General features: G+C 54.5%; 1 protein-coding gene across 4 annotated transcripts; it reads left to right on the top strand.

Annotated features, from left to right (window-relative positions):
• Nucleotides 1-12,421: 12,421 nt before the first annotated feature.
• Nucleotides 12,422-26,535, top strand: LRRC32 (leucine rich repeat containing 32). Of its 4 annotated transcripts, none has more exons than XM_070803947.1 (4): nt 12,436-12,579; nt 13,136-13,292; nt 17,226-17,316; nt 22,420-26,535. In XM_070803947.1, exons 3-4 carry the CDS (start codon nt 17,230-17,232, stop codon nt 24,319-24,321), a joined length of 1,989 nt encoding a protein of 662 aa, XP_070660048.1. In that variant the 5' UTR covers nt 12,436-12,579; nt 13,136-13,292; nt 17,226-17,229; the 3' UTR covers nt 24,322-26,535. The 4 variants fall into 4 exon arrangements, with proteins under 4 accessions (XP_070660045.1, XP_070660048.1, XP_070660047.1 ...); XM_070803946.1 differs by having other exon boundaries at nt 13,136-13,449; XM_070803945.1 differs by having other exon boundaries at nt 13,136-16,998.
• The last annotated feature ends 767 nt before the right edge of the window (nt 26,536-27,302 follow it).

Below are 27,302 nucleotides of genomic sequence, written 5' to 3'. Positions count from 1 at the left end.
TTCTGAGCTCCAGCTTAGTGCCTGGCCACCTGTTGGGCATCTCCCCAGTGAGCCGCAGATCACCCTGACTATACCCTTCCCTGTTCCCTGCTCAGGACCACGGATGACCACCCTCGCTTCCCTGTCCTTCCCATGACCCTTTGCCTCACCCCCCATAATCAATCCTCAAGTCCCACCTACTATGATGAAGTCTGCCTTAGTCTAGGCTCCATCATCTAGGTCCTTGGCACTGCCGCAGCCTCCCCGTCTTTCTCTGGCCTCCATCCCCACTAGCCCGTGCCGGCCCCAGTTGACCCCCCGGGCAGCCCTCGCCATGTCGCTTTCCTACTTAGCATGCCCCCCACTGCTGATGACCAGGGCCTTCCTTGAACTCCTGCCAGTGGACCCTCCCACCACCTCCCCCAATGCCCAGACTTTCCCACCCCCATGCCCAGTCCTGTCTTGTCCCCTTAAACTGCTCAGACCCCCACTTTCAACCTAGAGGATCTTTACTGTAAACGCATTCCTTTTAATCATTATAATAATGCCCCTAAGACTGGGGAGCAATAGTCTGGAAACTGTGTAACCTTGCCCTGTCACCACTGTGTCCAGGGGCAAAACCCTTCCAGTCTGAGGAACATCACAATAACCACTTGGCCCATTTCCAGAGTTGTCTTTAGGTGCCTGGCCTGGGCGGGGGGAGCTAGGTCATGGCACAGGCTCTATTCTTCTGCTTGTCCACCTTGAGCCCATGCTCAGTACTTGATACAGCCCTAAAATCAGGCCCAACCTCCCAGTGCAGCAATGAGACATGTGGAGTTTGCGGGAGATTTCCTGGGAGCCACAGAAGAGAGTATGTCCTCACCCTTCATGCAGCCAAGCTTCATGAACTCCTCTGAACCTCAGTTCTCTCTCCCAGGCCCCTCCCTGGCAGCTGCCTGCTCTTCCCGCTGTCCCTCCCTGTCACCCTCTGTTGCTCCCAGTCAACCGCACCTAGTCTCAGCTTCCTGCTCCATTGGTAGTTACCCAAAGAGCAACTGCAGGATTGATCAAAGGACCAGAGCCTGGAGCCTTTCTGAAGGGCTGATTCAGGCCTTCTAAACACTGGGGAGGTCTTCAAGGCTCCCCCTGCAGGCAGCCCATAGGAGGGTCTTTCAGTTCAGTTCAGTTCAGTCGCTCATTGTCCAGCTCTTTGCGACCCCGTGGACTGCAGCATGCCAGGCTTCCCTGTCCATCACCAACCCCCAGAGCTTACTCAAACTCATGGCCATTGAGTTGGTGATGCCACCAAACCATCTCATCCTCTGTTGTCCCCTTCTCTTCCTGCCTTCAATCGTTCCCAGCATCAGGGTCTTTTCCAATGAGTCAGTTCTTTGCATCAGGTGGCCAGAGTATTGTAGTTTCAGCCTCAGTCCTTCCAATGAATATTCAGGACTGATCCCCTTTAGGATGGATTGGTTGGATCTCCTTACTGTCCAAGGGACTCTCAAGTGTCTTCTCTAACACCATAGTTCAAAAGCATCAATTCTTCAGCGCTTAGCTTTCTTTATAGTCCAACTCTCACATCCATACATGACTACTGGAAAAAACCATAGCTTTGACTAGATGGACCTTTGTTGGCAAAGTAATGTCTCTGCTTTTTAATATGCTGTACTTCACTGTAAAGAAGGACCTGAGGCAGTCATGCAAGATAGACACATTCCCCTCGTATTTTCGATGAAGCTCCTGAAATCAGCCCAAGGTCACCCAGCAAGTCAGTGGTGGGACTGGACCTTAACTCCAAAGCCCCCGGAACACATGCCATCCTGGTTTACTTGTCAGCCGCAGCCACACACTACACGGAAAAAAGTGACGCACACACAGTGACAGCCTCAGCCACCAGCCGCGGGGTGAGACCAACCAAAGGAAGTGGTGTGAGTCCTGGGGTGAGGTCCGGAGGGGCAGGCAGCTGAGGCTGGGGACCCGGGTGAAGCCAAGACCAACAGCCAGGGGCCTGGATGGTGGATGGAGGAGCTGCGTGTTTTGTGGACAGAGGTCGAGGTTGGAACCTGCAGTGTGAGTGGGGCAGTGGGAGAGTGAATTAACTCTGACCATCCAAAAGCCTTTTAAAGAGCCAGTTTGGTCACTGGACAGGATGTCTTCAAGGCTCCCCTTGTGAGCAGCCCAAGGGAGCATGGGTTTCTCACGTCTGTGGCCACAATATCTCCTCTCTTGGCCCCTGGACTTGTATTTCATGGACATGAAGCACCCTCTCAGTCAGAAGGCTTAGCCTTTTTTTTCCCCTTTTCTTTTTGTATGCATGTGTGCATGCTTATTCATGTCTGACTCTTTGTGACCCCATGGGCTGTAGCCCACCAGTCTCCTCTGTCCATGGAATTTCCAGGCAAGAATACTGGAGTGAGTTGGCATTTCCTGCTCCAGGGGATCTTCCTGATCCCAGGGATCGAATCCACGTCTCCTATACTGACAGGCAGATTCTTGACCACTGTGCCCCTGGGAAGCCCCTTCTTTTTGTATGGGAGCCCCTTAACTAGTTCTTATAGTCCTCCCCTCTACCAGCTCTTTAATGGAGACAGAGACAGAGGGGAGAGATGGAAGCGGCAGGGAGAAGGGAGAAGAGAGAGGCGAGGATAGGGAGTTTGACAGATGACTACACAGAGTTGGGAAAACCGGAAAGGAGAGAGGGGACAATGGAGGATGTATGTGGCCGCTTGATAGGGACTCTGGCCTCACGAGTAGTGAAAGAGACAGGAAAACGGGAAATGTGACATATGCTTGGATCCCCAGGGCCATCAAAGAGTTTTAAGCAGCAGAGTGACCTGGTCAAACCTGTGTTTTAGAGAGATTCCATCTGGCCACAATGTGGCGGGTGAATGGCTGGCTGGATGAACAGGAAAAGGAGACCCTGAGGCAGGAAGCTCTCCTGAGAGAAGGGTGAGAAGAGAAATGAGCAAGGCCAAGGAGGAGGGAGACCCATTTAAAGACCAGGAGGAGGAGGTGGTGGGGGTGAGTTGCCACAAAAGGATACAGGAGGTGGTGATGCGGAGGCGGGAAGAGGACCAGGAGAGGGTGTTACAAGGAGCCACTCTAGCAGGCAGCAGAGAAGAATGCAGCCAAGTGACCAAAGGAGCTGGGGACAGAAGAGTGTATGTCCGTATCAGTTCCAGATGTGGAGGCTGGGGGAAAGCTGGATGGAATGATAGGGCTGGAGACAGTGGAGAAAGCAGTGAAGTGAGTGGGGGAAATGGAGGTCACAAGAGTAGACAACAGCCTTGATAGGTTCAGCCAGGAGGAGACTAGAGGAAGGGTGGGCAGTGGCTGGCAGGGATCTGAGAGGCCTGTAGTTGTTGCTGTTTAGTTGCTAAGTTGAGTCCAACTCTGCCATCCCATGAACTGCAGCATGCCAGGCTTCCCTGTCCTTCACTATCTACTGGAGTTTGCTCAAACTCGTGTCCACTGAGTCAATGATGCCATCCTCTGTCGTCCCTTTCACCTCCTGCCTTCAATCTTTCCCAGCATCAGAGTCTTTTCTAATGAGTCCATTCTTTGCATCAAGTGACCAAAGTATTGGAGATTCAGCTTCATCACCAGTCCTTCCAATGAATGTTCAGGGTTGATTTCCTTTAGTATTGACTGGTTTGATCTCCTTGCTGTCCAAGGGACTCTCAAGAGTCTTTGCCATCACCACAGTTCAAAAGCATCAACCTTCTTTATGGTCCAACTCTCACATGCATATATGACTACTGGAAAAAAACAAAACTTTGACTATATGGACCTTTGTCGGTAAAGTGATGTCTCTGCTTTTTAATATTCTGTCTAGGTTTGTCATAACTTTTCTTCCAAGGAGCAAGCGTCTTTTAACTGCATAGCTACAGTCACTGCAGTGATTTTGGAACCAAAGAAAATAAAATCTGTCACTGTTTCCAGTTTTTCCCCTTCTATTTGCCCTGAAGTGATGGGACTGGATGCCATGATCTTAGTTTTTTGAATGCTGAGTTTTAAACCAGCTTTTTTCTCACTCCTCTTTCACCCTCATCAAGAGACTCTTTAGTTCCTCTTTTCTTTCTGCCACTAGAGTGGTATCGTTTGCATATCAGAGGTTGTTGATATTTCTCCCGGCAATCTTGATTCCAGCTTGTGATTCATCCAGCCTGGCATCTTGCATGATGTACTCTACATATCAGTTAAATAAGCAAGGTGACAATATACAGCCTTGATGTACTCTTTTCCCAATTTTGAACCAGTCGGTTGTCCCATGTCAGGTTCTAACTATTGCTTCTTGACCTGCATACAGGTTTTTCAGGAGAGAGATAAGATGGTCTGGTATTCCCATTTCTTTAAGAATTTTCCAGTGTCTTGTGATCCACACAGTCAAAGGCTTTAGCCTTTGAAGCAGATGAGATTTTTTCCAGAATTCCCTTGCTTTTTCCTATGATCCAACAGTTGTTGGCAATGTGACCTCTGGTTCCTCTGCCTTTTCTAAATCCAGCTTATACATCTGGACGTTCTCTATTCATTTACTGCTGAAGCCTAGCTTGAAGGATTTTGAGCATTACCTTGCTAGGATATGAAATAAGCGCAATTATATATGGTAGTTTGAACATTCTTTGGCATTGCCCCTCTTTTGGATTGGAACAGGGAGTTGTGAAATAAGGGGGTGTCCATGTTGATGGGACTCCTGCAGGGAGAGGGGCTGTTCAGATTTCCCAAGAGGCAGCCTCTGCCAGCAGAGAGCACAGCCCATCCCCCAGGAGGCCACATGGGCCCTGATGCAGGAGAGGTGAGTTTGATTTTTAGGGTCTAGTTCAGCTCTCAAACCTAATTCTCCTACCCGCCTGGATAGAGATGGCGAGCGGGAAGAAGCCACACAGCCCAGAGGAAGGCCAGAGAGCAGGAGTCTATAAGGCTGAACACCCATTCCCAAGTTTCCAGACCTAGAGAGAGGGGCTGGCTTTGGAAACAGGGCAGGGCATTCCCTCAGGAGAGAGGATCCAGCCCTCTGCACGCTGGAGCCCCAGCCCAGCCTCCAAGTTCCTAGAGCTCCGAGGCCACAGCGTCCCACAGGGATGAGTCACAGGATCCCTGGGGCGCCACGGCTGTCTCACCGTGCCCTTTCCCCTTCTTCACTTTCACCCCCGGGAACTGGCACTCTTGGGAGCCACTCGACTTGTGTGTGGTCTGCTTCTGAGAACATCAGTGTCGTGAGCAACTTGAGATCACAGTCTTGCTCCATGCGTGTATGCACACGCGGGAGCTTGGGTCTGTGTATGGGCACCTCCACACACACATATGGTGTGTTTATCTGTGCACTGTGTCCTGTGTGTGCACACTGAGTTTGGGAATCTGGGTATTCCAACTCTGAGCTGTATACTTGGGATATGAAGTGTGTGTGTGGAGTGCTTGTGACTGGTGTTTGCACGGGAGGTACACGCGCTGTGCACACACCATGGATGTTCAGTGTGCAGGCTTGTGATGTGGCATGCATGGTAGATATCTGAGTGTTGAATTTGTGGGGGGTTGTGCCTGGGTGTGGTGGCTGTGTGACTTTTGAGGGTGTCTCTGAAATGTCTGAAATATTTGTGTCCGTGTAACATTTTTGTGTGAGGTGGAGGCATGCTTCCTGTTTTCAGGAGTTGTGGCCCTGTGCGTCCGTATTGTCTTTGAGGGTATTTATGAAGGTTGTGTGTGTGTGTTGAAGGGAGAGTGTGCTTTTGCAGGTGTCTGTGTCTATGGAGGGAGTGTGTGTGAGGAGGGATGTCACGGGGGGAGATGTGACAGCCCTACACAGCAGAAGGGGCAGAGTTCCAGCACTCGGTTCACCATCTCCTGGTTGGGTGACCTGAGCTAGTTACTGCCCCCTCAAGCCTAAGATTCCCACTAAAGACCAGTACCTGGTGAATTTTAGGAAAGCCCTATGGTCTTCAGGAGGAAGGCAACGTGAGCAGGACAAGAAGGGATCACATAGATTTATACTGAGGAGGAGGACGTTCCCCGTGACAGCCCGGGATGTGGCCAGGCCTCCACCCCCTTGCCCAGCCCCCGGGGGCCCTGCCTGTGCCGACTGCCACCTCCTTTCACTGCCCCAGACGGGCAGCCACAGCTACATTTTAGGCAGGTCTCCTCCTCACATCCCTCGAGCACAGATTGGAGAAGCTTCCTGAACCACTTGACTCCCGCCCTGAACTAAACTAGTGTGAAGAAAATACAGCTGCTGCCCTTAATGGAAAACAACGCCCGGTTACGAATCACAAGTAGTTCCACAAACGGGCGAGTGTCACGGGGGGGCGGGCACTTGACATCAAGGGGCTTTCTCTCCCAACAGCCCTAGTTGTCCATCCACGTTTGCTCCGCTTTAGACATGGAATGGGTTCAGAGTGGTGAGGCCACGAGCCCAGAGTCCCACAGCCGTGCACAGAACAGTGAGGACAGGAACCCACGTTTCAAGTCCCTCTCTGAAACCTGGGCTGCTTCTCTTCCTCAGTTCTGCCCTCTTCGCGTCCCTCCTTGCCCCACCCAAGAGGAGGGAATATATAACTCGACACACATGGGGGACGTCATGATAAATTTTAAGAATTCTAGATGACATGCTCTTTTGGCTAATAAACACTCCACTAGGTGACAATACAATGGAGTATTAAGTGGGTGGACCCTAGAGCCCCACTGAGTGTACTCATCCAAAACTGGCTGTGCAAATTAGAGTTAATTACCTAACCTCTCTGGGTTTTCTCACATGTCGTCTGTAAAATGGAGGTAATAATAATAATAACCATATCTACCTCACTGAATGTTGTAGGATTAAATGGGTTACAATATGAAAGTTTCCTGAGAAAGCTGCCCGGGCCAGCCCATCCCCTTCTCAAAAGTACAGAGGCCTCACACCCGTCTCAGAATTTCACTCCTGGTGAGAAAGCTTCAAAATCCTGTTAACCATAACCTTTATATTTCAACCCTTCATTTCTGCAACTCAGTGGGGAGGGGCTGGTGTTACCTTCATTTCACAGAGAGGTGAAGGTAGCACCACAGTGAGGGGACAGCCCGCCTGCCCCATGCCCACTCAGGGCTTTTCAAAGGGCGCCTGCACTGGCAGTATTGGCACCCCTGGGAGGTGGCTCAAGATGAGGTTCCAGGCCCCAGCTCAGACCTAACTGAAGCAGACTCTCCGGGGCAATCTCCTCACAAGCCCTCAGAGATGATTCTAATACTCTAAGAGGAACTGGGCAAGGCCTCTGAAGAGATTGCTGAACCAGAAATACCTCACGTGAGGCAAGTGAAGGAAAGTGGAGTGGGGGAGGGGGATCACCCCCCTCAGCTCACGTGTGACCTCAGCCCACATCCTCACACTCTCTGGGCCTAGAATCTGCTCTCCTTCCAGGAGTGATAGTACAGGAGGCAAGCAGAATTCTCTGAAACTTCGGGAGGTGACCATTATCCGTGGGAATCGTCAGGGTCCAGGTGAGCCAGTTTCTGAGTTCTGCCAGGCCCTGGGACTTTGACCACCTAGAGGAAGTTGAGAGTCCACAGCCGGCAGGGGTTCAGCACAGTGGGGAACCCAAAGTCTGAGACAGCTGCAAATCTGGAAAGGGACCTCCAGAGAACCCCGAGAGGCAGGGTTCCCCGACTATGGCTCATCCTATCCTAGCCACAGTGGGTCAGGGTCGGGGTCAGGGCACACCTGAGGGTCGGGGCACACCTCTGCCTGGGTCCTGAGCCCACAGTGCTGTAGTCCCTCCAACGCAGGCCCTCCCCATCATTGCCTCCCACCGCTGGGTGCTCCATTGGTCCACAGATCCTTTCAATCTTCCACAGACTTTTATGTGAGGAAGACCATGTCAGTCACGTTGACCCGGCCCCCACTCCATGGCTTTCTACAAGTCATCCTCTCAACACCCCTTTGAAGTGATCAGAATGACTGTCCCCATTTGACAGATGAGAAATCGAGACTGCCAAGATAGAATGACTGCAAGCTCCCTTGTTGGGTGAGGGGGCTGCCCCACAGCAGCCTTGCCACTTATTAATGCTGCCTTTGGGGCACTCATGTGTTTGCAGCTGTCTCACCCGGGCTTGGTTCTGTTCCTGATGTGTTAACTTGGACATGACACTTTATGACATTACAGACCCTAACCAAGGCCTGTCCTGGTAACTCTGGATCCTCAAGAAAAGGGTTCATGCGATTTAACCTTCAAACGGTTAAAACAGATGAAAAAGCTCAAAGGGACAAACCCTCAGGTTCCCAGCAGCCCGAGGCCTGCAGAAAGCTGTGGTTTCATGGTCCACAGAGCAGCACAGTCAAGCTGTGGCAGCTGATCCTGCCCTGCCGGCTTCACTCACTCTCAAATTTTCTCACCTAACATCCCCGTCTCTTCCTCGGGGTCTCTGTGAGCCTCCAGATCCCTAGCCCTGGTTCTTGCTGACTGGAGTCAGAGCCAGGAGCCTCCTGTGTGGTGGCCGCAGAGTATATGGGGTGCTCCCAGCACCTGTTTCCCCCACAGGTGGCTCCAAGCAGACAAGCAGCCCAGCTGGCCACACAAGGGGGCCCTGGAGTCTGAGGACTCGATGGGAAGGGCTGTCATGCCCCGCCCTACTAGCTGTGTGACCATGGGCAAGTCACAGAATCCCTCTGAGCCTCGGTCTCTCTTCTGTGAAAAGGGAGCAACCATTGTCCTCCTTTTGCCAGGTGGCTGTGAGGAGGAGACGACACAGTAAAGTACCTGGCGCCACGCCCGGCCCCGCAAGCCCTCGTTATTCCCGTTAAACACGTAGGCTAGTGTTCAGCGGAAGGGACACTCCAGCTGTCTCTTTATCAGGATTTGTTTCCGAAGCACCCTACGTCTTCTTTTGGCTCACAGACTCCCTACAGCTGACACCCCCCAGCATTTTCTCTCCTATGCTACTGTCCCTCTGGGGGGTGGCCCATAGCTGGTACACTCTAAGCCTAGCTGCCTTACGAAGCTGGTGGGGGGTGGGCAAAGAAGAACTGGGGAACCCAGGGTTTTCCCACAGAAAGCAAGGCCCCAAAAGGGGCTGATGAGGGAACTCCCTGACTCCCCAGGGCCCACAGAGGTGCTGGGCAGGGCAGAGAGTGAGGAGAGCCACACTCTTGCACTGAAATCTGGTCTGGGAGTCTGGAGATCCAGATTCAATTCCTGGCTCCCAAGCTGTGTGACGTGGGCCAGTTATTTAACCTCTCTGAGCCTCAGTTTCCAAGTCAGTAGTTGAGACTAAAGATACCTGAGGCTGTCTGTGGTTATCTTTACCCTCATTTGCCACAGGAGATGAAGGACTGGCCTGCAGCAGGTGTTCAGTAAAAAGGGCAGCAGAAACTAAGTTGGGGGTCCAGGGTGCCACAGTCCTTCCCACCCCGTTTCTATGGTTAGATGAGGCCAGAAAGGCTCAGAGAGGTTTAGAGACTTGTCCAAGGTCACACAGGTTGTGCACAGCATTGCCTTCCTGGGCCACTCACTCCTACTTGGGATCCTTGGTCTCAGAAACCCTCCCAGGGAACTTTGATCCTGCCTTGTTGCCTGAGAGAGTTTTCTCATCTCAGAATGGTAATCCTAGAGACACAAGAAAAGATGTGTCTCCTGTCTTCACTGACAGATGCTTGGGGGAACAGAAGCATTTCCACAAAAATACCAACACACTGAAGTTGAGCCTCCCATGGAAGGGCTGTCTGGGAGAATTGCTGGAGGGGTGCAAGTAGGCACTAAGCAACATTGGATGGAATGTTGGCTTTGGTGGCCTTTAAAAGAAAACCACCCTCCACATGGCTGCCACGAAAATCCAACCCTGCTCAGTCCCACCCTATCCTTTCCCTTCAGATCCAGTTTCGACTCCTGGACTTGGCCTGTGAGTCTTCTGGACTCCATCATCCTACATTCTCATTTGCCTCTCATCTGGTCTGGGGGCTCTACAAGGGTAGGTCCTGGACATTTTGATTCTGGGACCTGCCATAGAAAGGAGGTTAGGCTTTCTGGGCAAGGATCACAGGCCAGGCCCCCATCAGATGTTTACACACGTTTCTGCAATTTGGGCTTCACAATAAGCCAGAACATCAGGTGTTACTATTATTCTCACTTTGAAGATCAGCAAACTGAGGTCAGAAAGATCAAGCAATATGCCAAAAGTCACACTCAATGTGATCGCTGAAGACATGAAGAGATGAAGGAAGGGGCACTGAGCACATGGGGTTCCCGCTTTCAGGCCCTGGTCCCCAGAGGCATCTGCAGCGGGTAGGCTCGCTTGGTTGCCCATCTGTCTCCAACTCCTGGGGAGCCCCATCTAGGCACTGAGTGAGGTGGACCCCTGTGAACTGACTAACCACAACCACAGTCTTTGGAGGTGTGTGGGAGGAGGAGAGTGGCTCTCCCCCAGCCCGCCATAGCCCCAGCCCCGCCCTACCCCAGCCCCAGCCAAAGCTCTGTGCCAGCCCAGCAGTTTCTGCTTGGCAGCAGCTCAGAGAAAAGTGAAGTGGTGCTGGATGTGGGGGGAGCAGGTTGGGTGGGAGAGCCTGAGAACTGTCTGATTCCAGCTCAGCCATGTTCTGCCAATGCTGCAGGGCTGCTGTGAGGTACTTCCCGGGCATTTGGCCCCTTGGACAAGGATCTGGAAAAGGAAGCCCACAGGGAGTGGCAGAAGCATCATTAATCAGCACAATAAAGACAGCCAGAAGTTGCCCAACAACCACTGGGTACAGGCCCCAGGCTGGGTCCGTTATTCTCAGTTTAGGCACCAACCTGAGAAGAAGCTACTATCTTTCTCACTCTACTGATGGGGAAACTGAGGTTGGATGAGATGAGGACTAGAGCTGGGGGCAGGTGGGGGGAATATTAGTGATGACCAGCAGGGCCCTCCGTCAGCATAGATCTGAGGTTCCTGGTGGCGAGGAAGGAGAAGAAGGTGTGGACACCCTTTTCAGGTCTTGTGACCTTTCCTACCCATGCTCTCCTAGCAGCTCAGGCCCCCTCTTAGCAAAGCTTTGCCGATCTCTTCCTCTGAGTCTACATTAGGCCCTGCCCCATCCCCACCCTGTTCCCCTGGTGCTCACAGATTGTCATCTCTGAGCTGTCCCCATCTGCCCAGGCCTGTACCCACAGTGAGCCAGATGGGAGGAAGGAAAGGCAGATGCCATTGAGAATTCAAGGAACTCAGCTTGTTAAGTCCAGCTTCACCCTGATTTACCACAAGGCTTTGGGTGGTCCCTTCCCCATCTGTAAAATGGGGCACCCTGTGCTACTCTCAGGGCTGGTGACCATCAGGGAAGAGAAACATGTGGAAGAGGAATTCTCTACGATCCTTGGAACCGGGGTCTGGAGGATAGCTGTGACCCTCTTCCGCTTGGCATCCCTCCCTCGGGTCCATACTCAGCAGGGCAGGGCAGCTGTGATTTGGCAGGGTCGAGGCATCTAGAAGAGGAGGTGGCTTTGGGGAAGATGTGTAAAAGACAATGATACCACTGTGCTGCTTTTTGAACAGCACTTGAAGACAACCTGAGTAACGTGGTGCTGGAAACGGGGATTCAGTTTGGCCAGGGTTGGGATGATCCCCTGGAGGAGAGCTTGGCAACCCACTCCAGTATTCTTGCCTGGAGGATCCCATGGACAGAGGAGCCTGGCGGGCTACAGTCCATGGGGTCACAAAGATAGGCCATGGATGAGCGACTAAGCACAGCACAGCTAGCTTTGTGAAGACTGGGCTGAAATCCCTGTCTCTTAGAGTCAGTGTGACTTTGGATGTGCCACTTAACCTCTCTGAGACTCAGTTTCCCCAAAAGGGGACCTTACTAGTCCCAGACAGGTGATTTTTATTTATACTCGACGACCCCATCCTTAACTTGTTTCTCCACCTGAATTCTGGAGACTTAGATGGTACCTTTCCACAGCTGCTTGAGGGTCCAGGAGACGCTGGAGGAGGCTCTGAACACTACAGCACAACCAGAGAGGGGACTGTGGACCCACCAGAGGGGATGGCTGCGGTGTGGGGGAACCCCCTTTGTGGCCGCTCCAGGGCCAGTGAAGGGTCATTTCCTTCCGTGTTCAGCCCCGCCGTCACCTCTCCTGTTTGCCTCCCCTAAGTGCGGCGGCGCCAACAGCGGGAGAAATCGGGGCCAGGCCGGATTTCCTCTGCGGACCTGCGGCTGCTAGAGCCACCCGCCCCTCCGGACCCCGCGGGGCCACGAACTGCACGTGCGGCGGCGGCCTCGGTGGCACAGCCCTTCCTTAGGGACCCCTCTCCTTCCCCGTCCTTTCACCCTGTCCTCTTCGACCCGCCCCTCCCCAGCCTCGCGGTTTCGGCCGCGAGAAAATGCTTCCTCCCCTCGCGGGTTCCGGATAAACCGAGTCACGCGGGGGCGCGCCGGCCGGGCGCTAGGACCCCGCGGCCGGGCCCAGGGGGGGGCGTGGTGGGGCGGGTCGGCGGGAGAGGTATTTAAATTGGAGCCCCGGTCGCCCTCTCGTGGGTCGGGCTCCCGTGGGGCGGTGGAGCGGCCGTGCGCCTCCTCGGGCCGTGACCCCGGGGTCTGGCGCGGGGTGGGACGGGGAGGGCAGGTTTGCGCAAAATGTGCCGGGGCTGCCCGGGAGAGGAGCGGCGGCCGCGCTGAGCCAGGTAGGAGCCGCCCAGCGGGCGAGGCTGGCCGGCCCCTCGGGGAACTGGCGGTCCCGAGCCCCTCTCGAGCACCCGGCGCGGAGCTGAGCTGGGGCTGGTTCATCGAGAAACTGATCCTCAACAATCCCCCTCCAATACTTTGTGCGTGGGGCCAGGGTTGACCCTGCCTCGGCTCCAGGCTCCTAGCTCAGCGGATCTTTCCTGCGAAGGGCAGGGCGAGGCCGGCGTTCCCATTTGACAGATGGGAAAACAACCGCAGAAAGGCCGGCACTTGCCCAGGGAACACACAAGCCAGTCAAGGGCAGTTCAGGATTTGTCTCTGGTCTCCTACTGCCCTCTAACCCTGGCGAGGGGGCGGGGGCTGGGGGCGGGTCTTCGCATCCCACCGCACCAGATAGCCTGCCCATCTCTAGGGGTGCAGAGGGTGAGGCACCCACCTCTCTCCTAGGGTTTCCTCAGCCAGCCCTCTTAATGGGTGGTAGGACGTGAGGGACCCCCACCCCCACCCTCAGCTGCCTGAAATTCCGCCATCACAGACACATTCCTTTGGGTTAAGGTCTAATTCCCCCGTGGGCTGCACATGTCTCCAGAACGGGGCTTGCCCTTAGTGATTCACTGCTGGCTGGGAACATCTACAGCAGCTCTCCCAGGACCCGACTCTGCCCGTGATCCAGGCTGAGAGGAGGGAGAGGAGCACCCCGAAGCCCGGCACTGTGAGCCTGTCTGCTGCTGTGTGTGTTGGGGTTGGGGGATGTGTGGAGTGGATTAGAAAGGAGATCTTGGCTTAGTGTTGTGGAAACACTTGCTTTAGGAGGCAGACAGACTGGATTCTGATCTCGACTTTGCCATTAACTGCCTATGTGACCTTGGGTAAGTCATCTCCCTGAGCCTGGTTCTCCTCGTGGGCAAATTCTCTAGGAGGCAGGCAGCTCAGCACCTGCTGGAAAAAACACAACACACAGATCTGGGCTAAATCCCAAAACACTTATGAGCTGGGTAACTCTGGGGTAAGTCACTTCACCTTTCTGAGTCTCAGTGTTCTCATATGTAAAATGGAAATTATAGTAACTGATTCACTGGGTTGTTGTGAGAATTAAATGAAATGATATATGTCAAGTGCTAAGAAGAGTATCTAACATCCTTAAACACTAGAGATGGGCTTAATATTAGTAGTGCCCCTCCACCTCATCTCTCTCTCTCCCTCTCTCACACATACACACACACACACTTTCACACACACCTACACATTTTTTTGGCACTTCTCCTCCCAGAGTCCTAAGATGTTTTTTTGCCTCCTCTTCCCTGGGCCACTTGTCTGCAGGCCGGGGGCTTTCCTCTTGAGCACTCCTTGCCTCGCCTGGGCTGCTCAGCCCTGCGAGTTTATCCCTGCTGGGAAAGACAGTATGTGTCCAGGGTACCTTCACGGCCGTTCTATGCTTGATCATCACAACCACTGGAGGCAAACAGTGGCAAAACAGGAACCAGGCTACTTGCTCTACAGATGGGACATGGAGACCCTGAAAGGTGAAGGGACGTGCCCCAGGGCACAGGGCTGGTGAGGAGTAGAGTCAGGATGGGAGCCTGGGTCTCAGTGAACCCAGTCCTCCCTTTTGAGAGTGAGTAGCCCTCAAATTCTACGCACTGTCTGGGCACTGCTGAAGGGTGCCCACCATCAAGGGGCCCCTCTCCTTTGGATGGCAGGGCAGAGTTCCACGTGCTGCAGGGAAGGGCCCCCCTGGATGTTCAGCTGCCCACCTGGGAGATAGGATGGGATTTGGCAGGGGAACAGGAAACAAGAGCCCCTTTGAGAAGGTTCAGAACTAACCCAGGTCCTCTCTTATCCTTACCTTGATAAGGTAAGATATCCTTACCTTATCCTTACCTACCTTATCCTTACCACTCAGCCCTTTGCAGTGGACTGCTACTCCTCACTTTTCTGTTTATTCAATAGATCTTTAGTGAGTACTGCTTATTAGACCCCTGTTCTCAGAATAAGGAATAAATATTAGGAAACAACCAAAATGAGGAAAACAGTAAAACATATGCAGATCTGGGGAGGTGGAGGGAGCAAGCAGGGCAAAGGCCCTGAGGCAGGAGGGCACTTGCTTGAGGAATGGCGAGAAAGCTAGGAGTCGGTGAGGAAAGGGCAAATGGTAGATGGAGTTAGAGAGGAGGTTGTGTACATCTGAATTTTATGGGAGGTTTTCAAGCAGTGAGATTCATGGTCTGATACATGATTTAAAGACATCACTCAGGCTACTATGTTTAGGGCAGACTGCAAGAGATCAAGGTGGAAACAAGGTGTTGCTGGGATCGAGGCCCAGGGTCGTGGTGGTGCCTCAGTCTGTGGGGCGGTGGGCAGATCCAGAATCTGGTTTTTTAGGAAGAGCAGACAGAACCTGCTGATGAGGGGAGGGAGTGTGGCAGGGAGGTAAAGAGAGAGTCCAGGAGAGAAACTGCTTTCTCCAGCGTCACCATGTCAGCGAGGCGCCACCGCGTGCCGATTCTCACTGCCTTCCCCGACCTGCACAGTGTGAGATGGGGCCCAGTGGAGAGTAAGGCCCCTTTGCCCTGGGGACGCGGCCCATGGTGATGGGGGAGGGGGCAAAGGGAAGGGAACCAGGGGCTGATGGGACGCTTGGCACCAATATAGAGCCCAGACTCGGAGAACCAGAGAGGGCTTCTTGGAGGAGGTAACATCTAGGCTGAGACCCAAAGAATGAGGAGGTATTCAGCACAATAGAGGGGAGGAAGTGAAGGTTAGGGGCAGTGAAAAGATGCTTAGAGAACTGAAGGGAATTTGAGGCTTTCAGAACACAGAATAGGAGAAGGGACAGTGAGAAATGAAGCTGGAGGGAAGAGTTGGCGAGGCAGGCACGCTCCGCAAGGGCCTCGAAGGCCTGCTGAGGGGTTTCCACTCAATTCTGAGTATACTGGCTTTCGAAAGGGTGGTGATGTTCTGCTTTTTAAACAGCAGAACAGAATTTCCTGTAAAAGCCCAACCTGTAACGCAGGTGAGAGGAAGAACAGCTGTGGGGCAGGGGGCCCATGGCCCCGGGGGAACCCAGGGAACAGGGCTTAAAAGACACCACTGCGTTCTTTGCCTATCTGAACAAGGAAGGACCTCAGAGCACCCGCCTTCATTTACAAATCATAGCAAGGATGTTTAACAGGTTCTAACAGTAAGGACTCAGCCCATAAAGGTTCTATAAATGCATCTTCTAAAGCATCCCTCAGATTCACAATTCAGCACTTACTAATTGAGCACCTGCAGGAGACCTTATAGCTAGAGGTTAAGGGCACAGATCCAGAAGCCCACCTTCCTGGGTCTGTCCCTTGTTAGTTGTGTGACCTTGGGCATGTTGCTTAATTTCTCTGAGCCTCCATTTTCCTGTCTGCACAGTGGGAATGGTGATCATAAAACCAAGTCACTGAATTATTGGAAGGAATTAAAGAGTTCATAGCTGTAAAGTGTGGAGAAGAGTGCCTAGTACATGAGAGCTCTGTGTGCGACACTTTCATAGAATATGTCTCATTTGATCTTTAACAAAACTTGGCGAGGTTGGCATTAGCCTCAGAAGAGGAAACTGAGGCTCAGAGAGGTGAAGTGACTTGTACAAAGTCACACAGCAGGTAAGTGGAGGAGACAGAGGAAGCAGTCTGGTGTGGGTGACTCTGAGTCCAGTGCTCTTGGAGAGCATTATGTCTCTCCTTGTTAATGTTTTGTAGGTATTTATATTATGGTCACTTCTGGGCCTTTATCTGTGTCCCCAGTTCCCAGTACAGAGCCAGACATGAAGAGGCATTCAGTAAGATGTGGGTGAATGAATGACTGAATGAATGAAACTGACCGACTGAGCTGTGTGTTACCAGCACTTGGCCCAGGTTCTCAGTGAATGAGCCCCTAGCAGCACTGGGATGCGACCTGTCTGGGGGCTTTGTGGTCGCCCTCAACCTCAACCAGGCTGCTCATGAGAGAAGGGCTGGCCCAGCAGGCCTGGGTGTCCCACTGTGCAGGCGGTGGCTTCAGTGAAAGTTAAGGGCCTGGCAGCCTGTTCCTGGGGAAGTCCACGGGCCACAGTGCTGGGGGCAGGGCAGGCCTCCTGGCGGGGCTTCCTGTCAAGGCTCCAGGCCCAGCCTTCAAACAATGGCAGGGACTCGGGGATCAGAAAATCAAAAGAGAAAGGGCAAAATAAAGTTCTGCGGGTGGGGGGATTGAGGAATTCCGTTTGGAACTTGAGCTCAGATGGGGGGCCTGCTTGTGGCCTGTGTGGACCTGGAGTCCTGAGCTTGGCCCAGGGCAGCCCTTGAGGCCTGTCTGCCTCCTGCTCACCTCCTCCATGCTGTCTTCTGCCTGATGGGGCCTTTTGAAGCCCAAATCTGACCGTGTCACCCACTGCTTAAAAACTCCTATCCAAGGTAATGGCTTAGCCCCTCCATCTGGCACTGAAGGCCGTTTGTGATGGGCTACAGCCCTGTTTCCCACCACCTTCACAAGGGGCCCTGTTCACAGCACCTTCAGTCCAGCTCCCGCTGTGGTCTGGGGTTCCCTGAGGGCAGCTGCAGACAGGAGAGGGCAGTGGGAGCCCGCGGTGGGAAGGAGCCTGCAGTCTTACCATCTTCCCCTTTCTTCCTGCCCTCTGCAGAGCCATGAGCCACCAGATTCTGCTGCTTCTGGCCGTGCTGACCCTGGGCCTGGCTACCTCCCAACACCGAGACAAGGTGCCCTGTAGGAAGGTAAGACGCTCTGCCTCATCAGGGAGAGTTCCTCATATCCCCTGCCCCCGGGGGTCCTACTGGCCCAGAAGCCAGAGGCTAGAGGGCTCAGAAGAGGAAAGGGGATCCACTTAATGCCATTAAAGCTCGCATTTACTGAGCACCTACTAGAATGTCTAAATGCCCTGTTTACTATTAATCCTGCCAGGTAAGTATAATCATTCCAGTTTTAGAGAATTGGAAACCGGCTTGGAGAAGTTAGCCTTGTCCGAGGTCATTCACTTCAGTAGGGACTCTATTTCCTCAGGCCATCCCCACAGGTCAGTGGGTCCAGCTGGTTGCTGAAGAATATGTGTGCGTGAGTGCTAAGTCACTTCAGCCGTGTCCAACTTTTTGTGACCCCATGGACTGTAGGACCAGGCTCCTCTGTCCATGGGGATTCTCCAGGCAAGAATACCGGAGTGGGTTGCCATGCCTTCTTCCTGGAGATCTTCCCAACCCAGGGATCGAACCCACATCTCTTACAACTCCTGCATTGGCAGCCAGGTTCTTTACTACTAGTGCCACATGTGACGCCCTGAAGAACATGTGTATGTGTGGGGAACCTGGGGTGGGCAGCTGGGAAAGGCTCTTCTGTCCTGGGCCCCTCCTGGGGACAAATCCCCTCCCTAACTGGGCTCCTTAACTTGAGCCCAACTGCCGTATTCCTGCTGTGATGCCTCTCACTTAGTACTGCCCAGGTCAAATGCCGCCTTCTCCAAGAAGCTTTCCCTGACCCCTCCCAGGCCATCCCTCTTCTGGGCTCCCACAGTCCTAAGCCTCCCTCCTTCTCAACACTGAGCACATGGGGTAGTTGGTAAATGGGTCCACGGCTGACTCAGCTACCAGACCAAGAGTTCCTCAAGGGTAGTGACAAGGTTTGATCCATTTTGTCCCATTTTCCTAGAGTCTGGGAAACGCTCTGAGGTTACTGTGACCCTGTGGGATACAGAGAAAAGAGCTTATCTAGTCTAACTGGACAGCTGGACAGTCACTGAGGTCAAGGCCAGAGCTTGGGCTGGGGAAGGGACAGGCCCTCCAGTAGCCTCATTTGGACCTGGGACTGGGAGCTCATGACACAGAGTTGGTGGTGTTTTAGTCACCCAGTCGTGTCTGACTCTTTTGTGACCCCGTGGATTGGGATTTTCCCAGGCAAGAATAGTGGAATGCGCTGCCATTTCCTTTCTCCAGGGGATCTTCCCAACCAAGGGACCGAACTTGCATCTCCTGCATTGCAGGAAGATTCTTTACTGCTGAGCCACTGGGGAAGCCCTAGTGACACAGGGTGGGCAGCTGCTTTGGGAGGTACATGTGCTAGCAGCCAGGGCCAGCAGCACTTCCCTGGGGTTTGCAGTGTCTGCTGTGGCCACCTCACTCGTGCTCCTTGGAGCCCTTCCAGGGTTCCCAGAATCCAGAATAATGGGCAGAGAAGGACTCAGACATCACCACATGCAGCCCCACATCCTTCCTGGGGCACAAAGCTCAGAGGGAGGGAGGAAGGGCCTGGGCCATGCAACAGGCAGAAGGGAACTGGGTGAGCTTTGGATTTGGGGCAAAGGAGGTAACAGGCAGGAATGGACTTTCTGAACTCCCACAGAAGGCATTATGATGCTTTTCAGTAGTAAAAAGAAATGGCCACATGCCGAGGGCTAGCAAGGGGCCTGCTCTACACTAAGGACCATCTCTCATTTTGTCCTGCCCGGAACTTCTCTTTTCAGCTGAGGAAACTTAGGCTGAGAGAAAAGATGTGACCCCCAAGGTCATACAGACAGGAAGTAACAGATTTGGACCCCTCCCTCCCAAAGTTCATGGTGTCCACTGCCGGGTGACTCTCCCTGCTCTGCTTCCCTTCTGTGTGCAGATAGTATGATGGGGTTGAGTGGCACCCTCTTCCCTCCTAAAAAAAAAAAAAAAGAACCTGGGCAATGGCATCCTGGCACATCAGAGAGAGTGGATAGGGGGTCATCAGGGGAAGCTCAGAACCTGACTAAGGGTGGACACTCCCAAGATCCCTCCCCACATAAGTCACTCATGCTGGGGGCTCGGAGATCAGGGAGCAGTGGGTGCCTCACAAATGGTGTCCTGAGAGCTGCCCTGGCCTTCAAGCTCCTTCCTGGACTGAACTGGAGAGCTGAGCAGTCCTGCCTCGTGGCGGTCCCCTCTGGGCCTCTGTGACAGGGGTTCTGGGCACTGGGCAGAAAGCAGGATTGGGTGCTGGACTGGGCCAGCTTCGTGTCCTGGCTCAACTCTCAGGGGCTGGTGCCACAGAGGACCTTTGAGTATCCAGAGGTGAAATGGAGCTGGGCTTATACATGGGGTAAGCACTCCCCACCCCACACAACACATGTTATGTCTGTGTTCATTTTGTTGTTTCTTCTTTAATCAGGATGGTTCAGGGAGCTGAGAATATGGATGAGGAGTCTATGCCCAGTAGCCCCAGCTGGCAGAGAAGTTGTGAGGGAGGGGGGAGCAAGGAGCCAGGCAGGTCTGGCAAGGTGGCTAGAGTATGAGGATGCTACTTTGCACTGGGCCCCAATGGCAGGGGTTGTCCCTGGGCCTCTGAGTAATGCCGGTCACTGTGCCGTGTGGACTTGGAAGAGTCACACATGCCTGATGGAAGACAGCCGGTTCCTCCTCGCATCCCTCCCCCTACCTTGGGCTCTTGGGAGGAAGCTGAGAGCTGGGCCAGGCAGGGAACACCCAGGCTGTATTCCTACCCTGTCGGCCCAGCTGCTGATTTGTGACCTCATTCAAGTTACTGCCATCTTTAGGCTTGGTCTCCCCATCTGGGAAGGGGGTGGGCTGAACCCTTTGCGCTCTAATAGTCTTTGACTCTGGTCTGAATAAATGGATCGTGTTCAGTCGTGTCCGACTCTTGTGACCACACGGACTGTAGCCTGCCAGGCTCCTCTGTTCATGGGATTTCCCAGGCAAGAATACTGAAATGGGTTGCCATTTCCTCCTCCAGGAGATCTTCCCAACCCAGGGATCAAACCCTATCTCCTGCATTGGCAGGCGGGTTGATTACCACTAGCGCCATCTGGGAAACCCTGAATGAATGGATCATCCCTTGATTGAGTCAGTCCCTCAGACCTGTATTAAGCTGATGATGTCTTCCATCTACTGAAAAATGTACTGAGCACTTTCTGGTGCTCAGAAAGGCCAGGTCCAAATATCCAGTCAATCAAACCCTTTGCCCTGAGCTCACTTTCTAGCCGGTCCACACACAGATAGTCACAGGGAGAAACAAAGGGAAGCACAGGGACTGTGAGAGCCCAGGGGAGGCCCTGACCTGCCCAGCATTTAGGGAGGTCTCCTGGGTGGAGGAGACCCTGGTGCTCAGCACACAGAGTTCGCGATCCTGCTCTGGTTGGGCAGAGCACAGCCAGCACATGGAGCAGCGGGAAGGAGGCTGAGAGGTGGGTGTGGGAGGGTGCAGTGGGCCGTGGTCAGGTGTGGGCTGGGCTAGGGTGGGTTGGGAGAAGATGAGCAGGGGCCACAAACAATGTTGAGCCCTGCTTAGGGTCCTGGCTCTGCCTGGAAGGGGTTTAAGTCAAGGGCAGCATGGTCAGAGTGGAGTTTCTGACAGTTTCCAGGCATTCGGCTGGCAGACCCGTCAGAAGGGGTCAGTGAAGACAGAGAGGCTGGGGTGGAGTGGGCCTGAGCTGGGTGCTTATGGAAGTCAGAGCCTTTGCTGGGAAAGGCTGGGGTTCCTGGTGTGCCGGAAATGACAGAGGGAGACCGCATTCACATGGAAAGAATTCTGGCCCCTGAAGGCACATGTGGTGGAGGACAAAAGTGGGGTCTTCAGTTGTTAGGAGACTGGGGTTCAAAAGCTACTAGCTCTGTTCCTCACCAGCTGGGTGATCCTAGACCCTCTCTTCCCCTCTCTGAGCTTGAGTTTCTTAAAGAGGGGTGATCATGTTTGATGGGCAGGCTACCATGACAATCCAATGAGACTATGGGTCTGAAAATGTGAAATAAAATATAAAATGCTGAAGAGGCATTGGGGAAGGATGAGTTACATTCTGGATCAGAACCAGATGGAGCTCACACAGCAAAATCAGCTCTTGTTAACAAAGAATATGGGTTGGGACTCTGGTCATCTTTTTCCCGGCCCCAACCCCATCTCTGGGGGCCCATCTGGACTGGACCATGGGAACTGAAGCCACTGATGGGGTGGGGGTGGGGTGGGGTAGATGGAGCAGCAGGAAAGAGGTCACATCTAGGGAGTGTCAGCAAGGAAGGCAGGCTCTGGAACCAGAGTTGTGCCCCATGGAGTGAGGGTTCGAATGAGATCTGAGGGTGCGAGACCAGAATTAAAACAGAGGACTAGAGTGGAAAGAGCATTTTTCGTTTTTGGAAACATTTCTCCCAAAGTGGTTTCTAATCTAACATCAGCTGGGTAAGTTTAACTCTGTGGGTCCATAGAAGGAACTTGGGATGTAGAACGAGGAGGCCTGGGTCCCAGCGTGGCCCTGCTCCTCACTGGCTCTGGCTCACTCTAAATGATACGTGGCTTAGTTTCCTGTAAAATAGGATAATAGTCAGTACAGAATTTTTTTGTTAGTACATTTTTCCTTCTGCCTATCATCTGTATTGTCTACCCATCAAAGCTTCCTTGAGTCCCTCCCTGATGCCAGCACTGCTGTGAAGTGAAGTCACTCAGTCGTGTCCGACTCTTTGCGACCCCATGGACTGTAGCCCACCAGGCTCCTCTGTCCATAGAATTCTCCAGGCAAGAGTACTGGAGTGGGTTGCCATTTCTTCCCCCAGGGGCTATTCCTGACCCAGGGATTGAACCCGGGTCTCCGCATTGCAGTCAGACACTTTACCGTCTGAGCCACCAGGGAAGCACTGCTCTATCGTGTACCAAAGACAGCGGCAGGGAGCAGGGTGGGGATCATGCAGACCTAGGCGGGTTAGGCTGGGGTGGAGGACCTGAATCATGCTGGGAGGACAGAAGAGAGTCCTAGCCAAGCCTGGTGGGGGCTCAAGTCATCCTTCCTAGAGGCGAGTGTCGGGTTCTACCTCCTAGGGCATGCACTAATGCCATTGCTCTCCCTGCCCTCCCACCCTCCCCAGGTGGACAAGGAGGTCTGGTGCCAGGGCCGTGGCCTGCTCCAGGTCCCCTCGGTGCTCTCACGGGACATCGAGGTCCTCAACTTATCTAGGAACCAGCTGCGGAGCATCCTGGCCTTGCCCCTGGGCTTCTACACGGCACTTCGTCACCTGGACCTGAGCGCCAACGAGATCAGCTTCCTCCAGCCAGGGGTCTTCCAGGCCCTGCCCCACCTGGAGCACCTCAACCTGGCCCACAACCACCTGGCGGTGGGCACAGCGCTGAATACTGGGGGACTGGGCCCCCTGCTGCACCTGACGTCCTTGGACCTGTCGGGGAACAGCCTGTACAGCGGCCTGGTGGAGCAGCTGCTGGGGGAGGCGCCCGCCCTGCGCACTCTCTCACTGGCGGAGAACAGCCTGACGCGCCTGGGCCGCCGCACCTTCTTGAGCACACCCGCGCTGGAGCGGCTGGACCTTCACAGCAACGTGCTGATGGACATCGAAGACGGTGCCTTTGAGGCCTTGCCCCGCCTGGTGCACCTCAACCTCTCCAGGAACTCCCTCACCTGCATCTCCGATTTCAGCCTCCAGCAGCTGCGCGTCCTGGATCTGAGCTGCAACAGTATTGAGGCCTTTCAGACGGCGGAGCCGAGGGCCGAGTACCAGCTCGCCTGGCTCGACCTGCGGGAGAACAAACTGCTCCACTTTCCCGACCTGAGCGCACTCCCGAGACTCATTTACCTGAACGCGTCCAACAACCTCATCCGGCTCCCTGCGGAGCCACCCCGGGGTGGAGCCGAGGGCCTCCATGCGCCTTCCGAGGGCTGGTCATCCTTGCCCCTCTCCAACCCCAGCCGCAATACCAGCACCCAACCCCTCTCCCAGCTCTTGAATCTGGATTTGAGCTACAATGAGATTGAGCTCGTCCCGGAGGGCTTTCTTGAGCCCCTGACCTCACTGCGCTCCCTGAACCTCAGCCGGAACTGTTTGCGGGCCTTTGAGGCCCAGCCCGGCTCCCTGCCCTGCCTGACGCTTCTGGACATCAGCCACAATGCGCTGGAGACTCTGGAGCTGGGCGCCAGGGCCCTGGGGTCCCTGCGGACGCTGCTTTTACAGGACAATGCCCTGCGGGACCTGCCCCTGTACACCTTCACCAGCCTGGCCAGTCTGCAGAGGCTTAACTTGCAGGGGAACCGGCTCAGCCCCTGCGGGGGCCCAGCTGAACCTGGACCCTCGGGTTGCGTGGCCTTCTCTGGTATCTCCTCCCTCCGTGTCCTGAACCTGGCGGACAATGAGATGGAGATACTGCAGGCAGGTGCCTTCCTCCACACGCCACTGGCCGAGCTGGACCTCTCCTCTAACCCTGGGCTGGATGTGGCCCCAGGGGCCTTGGCGGGCCTGGAGGGCTCCTTGGAGGTCCTGGCCCTGCAGGGCAATGGGCTGGCCGTCCTGCAGGTGGACCTGCCCTGCTTCAGCTGCCTCAAGCGGCTCAATCTGGCTGAGAACCGCCTGAGCCGCCTACCTGCCTGGACACAGGCCGTGTCCCTGGAGGTGCTGGATCTGAGGAACAACAGCTTCAGCCTCCTTCCGGGCAGTGCCATGGGCGGCCTGGAAAACAGCCTGCGGCGCCTCTACCTGCAGGGGAACCCGCTCAGCTGCTGCGGCAATGGCTGGCTGGCGGCCCAGCTGCACCAGGGCCGTGTGGACGTGGATGCCACCCAGGACCTGATCTGCCGCTTTGGCTCTCAGGAGGAGGTGTCCCTGAGTCACGTGCGTCCCGAGGACTGTGAGAAGGGGGGTCTCAAGAATATCAACCTCATCATCATTCTCACCTTTGCAGTGGTGTCCGCCATCCTGCTCACCACGCTGGCCACCTGCTGCTGTGTGCGGCGGCAGAAGTTCAGCCAACAGTACAAAGCCTAGAGAGTTTGGAGGCCACACACGGGCTCTGTCCGGAGACCCTGCTGGGGCAGTGGGGGAGCCAGAGGCATGGAGAAGGGTGGGGACTGACCCATGATCACACAGTAAGCCAGGGTCCAAGACCCTCGGGCTCTCGGTCCCAGCCCAGGGCTCCTTTCCCCGTGTCCTGCTGCACCAGTAGGTGACCCACTTCTCAGGCCGCACATCATGTAGTCCAGCTGTGGAAGCCAGAAGTTGGGCAGTTTCAGGAGTGACAGAGTGTAAGGCTGATCCCATCAGATCTACAGATCTTTGCCAAGCATCTGTTTTGTGCCACATCCTGCCCTGGGCACTGGGGGCGCCGGGGAATGAGACACATCCCTTCCCTCAGCATTGCCCAGTCTGAGTGGGCAGGTGGTTACAGAGTGTGCGGTCACCACGTGGAGTGTGAAAGCCAGGGCTCCAAAGTTCTGCAGCCCCAGCTGGCTGAATGTGGATAGTCCTTCCCTGGCTGGGCCAGGGCAAGAAAGGGGCAAGACCAAGAGGATTTGTCTGAGACATTTCCAAGCAGACTATTTGTCACATCTTCTGATAATGACTTTCAGCTTCTCTGAAACATGAAGAGCTTGTGACCGGAAGAAAGCTGGAGCCACTTGAGTAAGGCTTGGATCCAGTGTTGTTAGGCAGGCTGCGGCAGCTCTGGCAGGGTCAGTTAAGAGGCAGTCTCCCTGGGCTCTGGCCCAGCACTGGACTGGTCTGTTTCCTGCTCTGCACAGGCGCTTTCCTACCTGGCACCCTCAGGTTGCACACATGGGTCCAGATAACTGCCCTAGCCGCGCGCCCCCCCGCCCCCCCGCCCCACCCCGCCGCCCATTCCCTGTCCAGGTCCTGCTCGGGCCTGCTGCTCCAGCTCAGCCCCATCCTGGCCAGTGAGCCAGGAGTGAGACCCTTAGGTTTCTGGTTCTGTTTTACACCACACTTGGCAGCAGTGACAAACCCAAGCCTGCATTTGCCTCTTTATGACAACCCTCTGAGGTTGGTATATTATCCCGTTTAACTAGAGGCTCTGAAAGTCTCCCTCCAGGGATCTCCAGCTAAGAAATGCCAGAACTGAGCTCCAGGCTCACATCCTCCTGCGTCCAGAGCCTGAGCTTGGCCACTGCAGGGGCTGCAGGCTGTAAGATGGACAGGAAATGGCCCCATATGGCTGGAACGGGGCCAGGGAGCATCTGGGCACACCCACCCACTCTTCTCCTTCCTCTCTCCCAGGCGGGCAGAGAGAAGACGGGCAGCCACAGGCCCGCTCCTCCTCCTGTGCCTCTGTTTCTCTTATTCCATCCTTTGCTGACTAGGTGGGCTCTCCTTTTCTCATCTAGCCCTAGAATTCCCTCCCTCCTTCTCCCTCTGTTGAACATAGCCTGGAATTTGAGACCATTGAGTCCAACCTCCCTGGTACATAGATAGAACAGCTGAGACTTAGGAAGAGACTGGAACTTGCTCAGAGCTGCTCAAGTCAGGACAGAGCCTGTGAAAAAAGGTAGATTCAGATTTCAGACCTCACTGAGGGAGTCAGGGTTGGGGGGCTTGGGGGTTGGACCTGGGCAGTTTCCTTCTCTCTCTCAGCTGTCACATCACAAGATGATGCTGGCTCCAACCTCCCTTTCTGGTCCTTGTCATGCAGGGAATTTTTCCCCCTAGAAAAATGCATAGAAAAATCCCATGCAGATATAGCCCATGGAATCGTGGGCTGTCTGGGGACAAAGGAAGCCCTGGGACAAGCCCAGGACTCTGTGTCATGGTCTTCACCTTCTTACTGTGTTTGGCCTGCACTCAGGCTCACGATGGTGCTCGGTAAAGTATGAGATGATGAAAATGGCCCTCTGTCCACCCCATTTCACAGATGAGAAAACTGAGGCTGAGAGAGGGTCAAAGACTCAGGGAGTCCATGGCAGAGCAGGGCCAGAACCTGGCCTGGTGGCCTGGCCCCAGCCGGGGGCCCTGGTGGCGAATGGGGCAGCTGGTGGGTCCAGTCCTGTTCGGGATCATGACCACAGGTGCTCAGTGCACACAAACACTCTTCCTCAGGCCTGAGGGCAAGGCGTGGGCCCCTTCTCGCCTGATCTTTGAAAACACTACAGGATGCTGCTTTCACCTCCCGGGAGCCAGGCCACAACCCAGGCCTCAGGACCCGCTCTTTGTTTAACCCACATGAATGTATTAAAAATGATTTTGGAGAAATGGTGCAGCCTGCCGGCCTCCTCCTTGCTGCTGGGAATCTTTGCATCCACTGGAACCCTGCCCTCCTCTACTTCCCTTCCAGGCTTTGAAGCCTCATGGCAGACCCCTGGGGAGACAGGCGGAGGACCACTGGGTGGGAGACTGAGGCCCTGGGTCTCACCATCTTGACCCTTGGTGCCTCAGCCACCATCATGCCCCTGCCACACCTCTGTCTCCTCACACTTGGCAAACGCCGCTCCCCATCTGCGAAGAAAACGGTGACTTCCAGCAGGAGCCTGTTAGTACCTCTCTCTCTCTGCAGCTCCATTCGAGTGCTTCCTCTATACCCGCTCCCCACCCTGTCCAGAGGCAGCATGTCCTGGGCATGTCCTGTCCTCTCTCACTCATTTATTTTCTCACTTTGCGCTCCCTTCAGCCTCTCCTCTCTGCTTCTGTCTTCCTCGCAGATTTCAGCTGTGCTCAAGTCTTGCCCATCTTAAAAACAGTACGAAGACCCTTAAACCACTTTCCCCTTCCTTTCCGGACATCATGGGTAAACTTCTCAGTAAAGTAGCTTCCCCTCCCTCCCCTCCATCCTAATCTATTCCAGGCCACTTCCAGCTGCTCCCAGCAATCTCCCCAACCCAGGGCTGAGGTCACCAAGGTTGCGCTTTTCAGACCATGTCTCCCTGACCCGTGCACTGTGGGGCCCGCCTCTATCCCCCAATCACCCACACCTTCCCCTTGGGACACTCCCCTGACATCTAGGACCCTAGATGCCACTCCTT

The sequence above is a fragment of the Bos indicus genome, chromosome 15, assembly GCF_029378745.1.
Source record: "Bos indicus isolate NIAB-ARS_2022 breed Sahiwal x Tharparkar chromosome 15, NIAB-ARS_B.indTharparkar_mat_pri_1.0, whole genome shotgun sequence".
NCBI classification, from domain to species: Eukaryota; Metazoa; Chordata; class Mammalia; order Artiodactyla; family Bovidae; genus Bos; species Bos indicus.
This window is presented reverse-complemented; position numbering and strand designations above follow the sequence as displayed.

What these genes read in the sequence shown, in the direction of transcription:
- LRRC32 (XM_070803944.1), top strand. Translation starts at nt 17,230, where the DNA reads ATGAGCCACCAGATTCTGCTGCTTCTGGCCGTGCTGACCCTGGGCCTG. An exon ending in ACAAGGTGCCCTGTAGGAAG is followed by an intron (nt 17,317 to 22,419) that starts GTAAGACGCTCT and finishes CACCCTCCCCAG; the next exon opens with GTGGACAAGGAGGTCTGGTG.